Here is a 7,915-nt window from a genome sequence, read left to right as displayed (position 1 = left end):
ACCAAATTCCTATTGATGAAGATTTCAGTTGTTTTCCATTTCTTCAACTTCTAAATTTTTTTTAATGTTTTATTTATTTTTGAGAGAGAGCGAAAGACAGTGTGAACAGGGAAGTGTCAGAGGGAGAGGGAGATACAGAATCTGAAGACAGGCTCCAGGCTCTGAGCTGTCATCACAGAGCCCCACACAGGGCTCAAACCCACAAACCGTGAGACCAAGACCTGAGCTGATGTCAGACACTTAACTGACTGAGCCACCCAGGCACCCCTCATTTCTTCAACTTCTAAACATTATGTCAGTGATCAGTCTCGTATACACAGGTGAGCACATTCATCTACTCATTCCCATCCCTAGGACAGTCTAAGGAGATTCCGTTTCCTTCTCCTACTCCAGTGTCTTCTGACTTGTGTGCTGCTTCCATTGGGTGTTTCTACTCCCAGGGGCAACTAAGCTCCCAGGGCTGCCACTGAGGGTGACGTTACTTAACATCTCTGAACTCAACTTTCCTCTTCTACAGAACATGGATAATATCAGTTTCTTATTCCTAAATTTTGAGGAATAATTAAATGTGGGTGATTCACGTACACTTTGTAAGTACCTGATAAATCTCAAGTATTCTGGCTAGTACTGCTTGTATCTCTGCAGAGAAAATCACCCTATCCTCTTTAGGATCTATGTTGACCATGTCCTCAGTCAACTACTCTGCACACGAAATATCTACTTGCAAGTTTCTCTCTTTTTGTCTACCTCCCTGATTTCTCTCTTTCCTCATCTTCTGGTGAGATCCACTGCTGATTTTGCTATTAAAGACAATAGCAGAGATCTTGCTGACAGACTCAAGGAAACCTACCCCTACCTTTCAGAATTAGAATTTGTCTTGTGAAACTTACTACATTTCTTTAATTTTTTAAACATTTATTTATTTTTGAGAGATACAGACAGCGTGTGGGGAGTGGGGGGTAGAGAGAGGAGGAGATGAAAAATCCAAAGCAGGCTCCAGGGACTCTGAGCTGTCAGCACAGAGCCTGACATGGGGCTTGAAGTCAAACTGTGAGATGACGACCTGAGCCAAAGTCAAACCCTTAGCCGACTGAGCCACCCTGGAGCTCCAAATATTTTCATTTTCTTTTTTTTAATGTTTCATTACTTTTGAGAGAGAGAGAAAGCAAGCTGGAGAGGGGCCAAGAGAGACACACACACAGAATCCAAAGCAGGCTCCAGGCTCTGAGCTGTCAGCACAGAGCCTGATGCAGAGCTCGAACTCATGAACCATGAGATCATGACTTGAGCTGAAATCAGACGCTTAACCAACTGAGCCATCCAGGTGCCCCTGAAACATACTATTTCAGTGGTTAGTATTAATCCTTGGTTTATATAATTTATTAGCTCTGGTCCATTATTGATTTTCAATTATTCATCGTGGAATGTTTTTTCTTTTCATTCATTCATTCTGCAAATGTTTGTTGAACATTTGCCAAGTGAAGATACTAGCCTGGGCCTTCCAAATACAAGACAATGAAACATCAAACAATTTACAATCTAGTAGGGTAGAAAGAATCTGACAGCAGAGAAGAACAACTAGATGCTCTAGATCTGTCTCTGTGCTCTGCAAAGTGGAGTCACTTGGCTGGGGGATAATCCAAGAGGTCTCTCTTGAAATGAGTTTTGAAAGAATTCATTGGGCTCTACACTGACAGTGCAGAACTTGCTCGGGATTCTCTCCCTCCCCCCCCCCCGCCCCTCCCTCACGCTCTCTCTCTCTCTCTGTCTCTCAAGAGTCCCATGGCATGAGTCCCTGGCAGCTCCAAAGACACTCTGCACATGGTTCAGCTCACTGAACACAGTAGGTACCCCTCTGACAACAGATGATCAACTAAGTAAAGTCTACTTTCTATTCCACTGATCTTTGTTTTGGGTTCATGTGTCCTCCATAGCTTGATGCCAAAATATGTTTCAAAGTAAAATATGGGCCTTGATCTGATCTGATATATGTTTAGTCTACCTTTTTTGAAACATCGTAGCAAAGGAGAGGTTCACATAGGAAGACCCTCTTTAATTATTCTTAACTGAGTGAAACTATCATTTGCAAAAGCCCCCTGCCCCAGGAGAAGGTATAAAAGGGTGCAGTTTTTAAAACTTCATTGTTTTCTTTGTGATTTCCATTCAGCCTCCCTTCAGATAAATAAATAAGCAGTCCAGAGAGGGAAGATTCCTAAAGAAAGGGATCATCAAGCCACAGACATAAAAATATCCTCTTCCAAGATTTTAGATCTTACCTAAGAAGACATTCTCTGAGAGGGAGGCCCTGAGGGTTCCACACCTGCTGGAAAACAGAAGCCTCTGTTCCCCTTCAGTGAGAAGGGTTTTTGTACATCGACACAATGGGGAGCTATCACTGTGGTGGACGTTCGGCCCAGGAACCAAGCTGGAAGTAAAACGTGAGTAAAATCCAAACCTTCCTTCTTCGGTTGTTTGTGTCTTGTAATCCCTGTGTCTATGAAGTAATCTGGATAAGCTGACGCTTGGCAACCAGGATCTGACATCCTCTAAGGCAAAGATAAAGTCTGTAAACAAACTCCAAAATGGATTGCACATTTTCTGTGAGGAACAAGGTTTAGTCATTGGGTGAGAATAACTTGTCTACGTGATAGTATCAGAATCTGCCGGGGAGCATAATGATATGCTCTACACAGAGCCTTGCTCAGGTTGCCAGAAAAGGAAGCTCAGTTTTTGTATAGGAGGGAGGTTAGGAGGAACTACTGTGTGTATAATTTCGGACCGGGGACGAAGCTGGAGATAAAACGTAAGTCTCTTTTTCAACTAATTCACCATTTCTGTCTAATTGGTTTGTTTTCTTTCCCTCCCTCCCCTGCTCCAACTTTTCACGTGTTCTAATTATTACATGTTAGGGATAAAACAAATTTCATTCCCAGATTAGGTACAGAGGAGGGAAAATCACTCCACTGGAGGCTAGCTGACAGCTAATTTTTAAGATTTCCAAAGCAAAATAGGGTAACTAGGGAGAGAGGCTTGCTAGCGTTTCAGGGTGGGTTTTTGTAAAGGTGGAGATTAAGGGAAATCACTGTGGTATACTTTCGGCGGAGGGACCAAAGTGGAGCTCAAACGTAAGTACCTTTTTGTTCAATTATTTGTGAAGTTTTTGTCCTGTTGTATTATTTGTTCAAGTTTATGATATTTTGGTAAAATGAGCCCTTCCCGGTGCCCCAAAAGAAAATAGCAGAAAATGAGAAATTAGCCAACTTTTTTGCTAAGCAAGCAAATCGTTGAGTTTGTGATGACAGTAGGTTTTGTGGGGAGAAAGGGAAAGAAACAGCTAGATTTTTCTCTGAATTGGCCTTTGTTATATGATTGGCGTCAGAAGAAGGTTTTTGTTGAGGTGTAAGTGTCAAAGCCCTCACTGTGGCTTACTTTCGGCTCCGGGACCAAGGTGGAGGTCAAACGTAAGTACACTTTTCTAGTTCTTTTTTCTTGTAGAGTTGTGAAATTTGAGGGTTTTCATGTGTGGGATGTGAGTTGAGGTCAATTCTGAAGAGAATGGGATTTTTCTGAAAATCAGATGAGTAAGGGACTGAAAATTAATTCATCTCAAAGAAGAGCAAGGAGCTAGTTCATTGATACAGCGTCCAAATTGCCAGATTTTCTCTGTATCCATCAATCTAATGAGTTTAGCAGCAATAAGAGGTTTTTGTTGAGGAGAAAGTAATTAAGCTAATACAGTAGACCACCACCTTTGGCAAAGGGACGCATCTGGAAATTAAACGTAAGTAATTTTTCTCTATTGCCTCTTGAAATTTGGGTCTAAATACCAGTGGTGACTTTTAGAGGCTAAAGTATGAATTTTGTGCAGACGAGTACATTAGACCATTTCAGATTTGTCATCAATTTCAAACTTAAACTCAGCTCCAAAACTGGATTTGTAGACATAAAGATTAATCTAAATTTCATTGTTCAAAAGGAAAAAAACCTTAGTGTAGATGAAAAGGAATCTTTGAAGCTCAAGAGAAAAGTGAACTAATTTTCATTGAGTTTTGCCAGATGTCATATTGAGTTTTTGCTCGTTATGTGTGATACAGAAGAGAAATCTATTTTTTAGTCTGTTTTCTCTCCTGATAAATTATTTTATAAGATAACAATTATAATCCATAGAATGCATTAAAAAATCAGTAAGAAGTTAGAAAAGCATATTTGTTTGCCATGTAAAACATACAGCTTAATTGAGAATCAGGTGCAGTGCCATCTTTAGAGTCTAAAACAAGCGATAAATGTCAATATTCGAAAATTCTAGGAAGTTCTATGTGCTGATAGCTATCTTCCTTTGTAATAATCCAATTTCTATGTTAGACTAAACGTGAAATGATTTCTTATCATAATGGTGAAGAGATGGTTGACACCAAAATCTCAGTTTTTAAAAAATTCGCTTAAATGAAGTAAAATAAAAATAATTGCATGTTTTGAATATCCATGGACTCATAGAAAAATAGTAAATATTTTAGTGAGTGTGTTCTTCTATTTCTCTCCATTATTACTTGGCCACTTCTTGATACCTCCAAGGAAGCCATGGCAAAGCTTGCGTGGTCTGTAGGCCTCGTGGCAGTCTTTTGTCATGACTGAATGATTTTCGTGACCAGGCCACAGCACTCATGTGACAGTGCACCTAGCCGCTAGAGGCCACGGCCACTCCACGTTTGCCTGCTCAACTCTATGGCGGCTTTCCCAACACAGTGATACGAATAATGGCACTAACAGAAAAGAGTAGAAATGTAGTGGGCACTGAGCTAACATAGAAGAAACGGGGAGAAGTCTGATTTAGTAGAAATTTCAGAAATAAAATTCAGTCATTGTTATAGCCTCTTAATAAAAATTCCTATTAGAGGACTATAAAAAACTTAAAGCTACTTTTTTTTCAGTGACATGTAATTACTTCAATATCTTCTTATCAAATATATTTATATAATAAGAGCACAATCCAAAAAAAAGAAATATATATAACTCTTTCGGGGTAAAATCCTTACCAGCAAAAACTGAATTTAAGGCCGTCTGGCCACTCCAGTTTTAAATCAATTAACTTTTACTGAGTTCACATTAAATACCATTAGATTAAAAAAATAAGATAAATTTGTGACATGCTTTTAATTTTTAAAAAATTAACAGCTTGGGAAGGACTATATTTCAGTTGTATGAAATATCTAATCATAGACAAATACCATTAATAAAAACTTAATATAAACATATTTTCTAATACTTTCATTCTGTGGTAGAAAATTTTTAATCTGGGTATTTTAATCCCATACCCTGTAAAATAGTTCAGTAATTTTTTGTTGTTTACTTCAGCTGATTTCAAAAGTGATGCTTAAGAAAGATTATTTTTGGTCTGCAACAATTTTATAGGACTCTTTTAGGGCTGTTTTAAAACTCTGAAAACTGTTTTAGAACTGTTTAAACAATAGGTATTTTAAACTACTTTAAAAACTTTTTTTTAATGTTTAAACTCCATGAAAGCTAATAAAATGTCATGTAAGACTTTCCATATCAAATGAGCTAACGGTTTAATATTTTATGCAGGATGGATATTTTAAAGGTGTCTAGGATTCACCCAGCTACGAGTATCGTTCTAGAATACTTCTTCTCCTTTTTTTTCTAGAATTCACATAATTTTGCTGCCAAAGATATTTTATAAAATTCTCAGAGAAAATTAGTAATGAAGGTTAAAAGAGAAAAAATACATATCAAAACATAAAAATTTCAGTATCTTATGTTGAAATGCTTAATTAATGGAGGTTAGCTTTATAAAAATCGGTTCACTAACTGCAAACTGCTCCCAGCAAAGGATTCTTGATTTGTTATTTTGGCCCTTGCTCTCTGACCAGCCGGCTTGAATGCCCACAGAGGGGGATTTCCCAGACGACATCTGGCAGTTGCTCATGGTCAGAAATGAAGCTAGCTAGTTCCTCACAGGCAGGTGGCCAAAATTACAGTTGACCCCCACTGTCTGGTCTATTATCGCAACAAATCATGACAGCTGTCAGACCAGGTCTCGGTCTTCCCTCAAGGCCTTTGGCAGGAGATCGGAGAGTTGCAGGCCTGTTCACAGAGGGTGACAGGGCTGTGCCTCAGCCCAGGTACAGACTCAGGGTTTGAAGTCACTCTCTAGGGTGAGTGTGGCTCTCACACACTCAAAGAAAACCTAGGAAGGAAAAAGCAGCCTGATATTGCTACACAGGTCTGGGAGAGACATGGGGGAATGAGCTCTATAATGGGGTCCAAGACCTGTTTTCACTTCTAAACTGTGAGGGAGTCAGATGAAATGGCCTTTGTGTCTTTGCCTAAAGCACTGTGATTATCACAAGAGGCAGGGAACACAGTTGAAGGAAAGGTGAAGTCAGAAAAGCAAGAAAGTCCTTAAAATGGCTGCAAAGAGTTCAAACAAAACAGTGTAAAACTTCCTTAAGAAATAGACATTAGAGAAAAACTCAAAATCATGGGGATTTTAAATCTGCTTCCTGGTCTCCCTCATTGCGACTCAGAAGAAACTGCTCTGTCTGTCCATTACGGGCCCCAGGATAGCCCACAAACGATACACCCAAATGGAGAACTCCCCTGTTACTTAACGACCATTCTCGGTGCTTCCTTCCTCAGGGAGTGATGCTCAGCCATCCGTCTTTCTCTTCCAACCATCTCCGGAGCAGTTACAGACAGGAACTGCCACTCTCGTGTGCATGCTGAATGACTTCTACCCCAGAGAAGCCGATGTCAAGTGGAAAGTGGATGGTGTTCTCCAAAACCAAGGCATCGAAAAGAGTGTCACAGAGCAGAACAGCAAGGACAGCACCTACAGCCTCAGCAGCACCCTGACGTTATCCAGTACAGACTACCAACGTCATGAAGTGTACTCCTGCGAGGTCATGCACAAGAGCCTGTCCTCCCCCCTTGTCAAGAGCTTCAACAGGAGCCAGTGTTAGTGAGCGTAGGCTAGCAGGCACCTGCACTTCAGCCAGCCTCCCTGCTGCCCTCCTCAGGCCTCCGGACCTTTCCCCATCGGAGACCCATGCCTATGGCAGGCCCTTCTCCCCACCTCCCTGCCTCCCCCTCTTTGGCTTTAATCATGCTAATAATATTTGGGGGGAAATGAATAAATAAAGTGAATCTTTGCACCAGTGATTTCCCTCTTCTTCCTCTGTTAATGGTTGTTATACATCATTTTCTTCCAATTACCCAGCTTATCTTCTAAGGAACTAAACACCGAGTTGCTATAAAATCACCACCATGCATAAAAATCATCATCCCACATCCTACCCAACCCTCCTGTCCTCTATTCTCACTCCATGAAAGCCATAAGCGAACCTGTCTTCATATCCTGCCCCCGCCCCCGGGCCATGGCATAAGAGGCTGGCTTCCTCACTTTTCCCTCCTCAGCAGGCCGTCAGAGTCCTTGTCCTTTTAAGGGTGACAGTTCTTGCAGTCACATATCCAGTTGAACTTACCGTAAGAATTTACTCAGAGCAAATTTTTCAAAAGAAAGAAACATCTATAAAGAGTCACTCACTGTAACATTATATAAAATAACAAGACAATGAAAATGATCTAAATGAACAAGGAATGGGGAAATGTTAAAGTCCTTTATGGCACTTTAACTTAATGGAATATGATCTCTCTACCTGCCAAAAAATACACTGAGTGCTTTCCACAACCTGATTTAAGCCTTATTTTACTGCGAGGTTAAAAATGTTCATTAAAACATGGGACAAGTTCTAAGTTGGGCAAGTTCTCAGGTGCACCTGGGTGGCTCAGTCGGCCGGTCATCCCCCTCTTGGTTTTGGCTCAGGGTGTGATCTCATGGTTTTGTGGGTGTGAGCCACGCATAGGGCTCTGTGCTCACAGCATGGAGCCTGCTTGG

General features: G+C 40.6%; 1 protein-coding gene across 12 annotated transcripts in view; it reads left to right on the top strand.

Annotated features, from left to right (window-relative positions):
- LOC115290063 (immunoglobulin kappa light chain-like) overlaps positions 1–7,179 on the top strand; it is a 33,546-nt gene extending 26,367 nt beyond the window's left edge. For 3 of the 12 annotated variants that reach the window (XM_029937773.1, XM_029937769.1, XM_029937765.1), the window contains exons 3-4: positions 3,088–3,125; positions 6,658–7,179. In XM_029937773.1, the coding sequence (XP_029793633.1) occupies positions 3,088–3,125; positions 6,658–6,980 (361 nt within the window). In that variant the 3' untranslated portion in view covers positions 6,981–7,179. Of the gene's footprint in view, positions 1–2,400; positions 2,439–3,087; positions 3,126–3,423; positions 3,462–6,657 lie in introns of all 12 variants that reach the window. The other 9 variants (XM_029937764.1, XM_029937771.1, XM_029937775.1 and 6 more) reach the window with 6 other exon arrangements.
- Positions 7,180–7,915: the final 736 nt, after the last annotated feature.

This window comes from Suricata suricatta, chromosome 4 (genome assembly GCF_006229205.1).
Source record: "Suricata suricatta isolate VVHF042 chromosome 4, meerkat_22Aug2017_6uvM2_HiC, whole genome shotgun sequence".
Lineage (NCBI taxonomy): Eukaryota > Metazoa > Chordata > Mammalia > Carnivora > Herpestidae > Suricata > Suricata suricatta.
The sequence above is the reverse complement of the archived record's forward strand: the minus strand, read 5'-3'. Positions and strand labels throughout refer to the sequence as shown.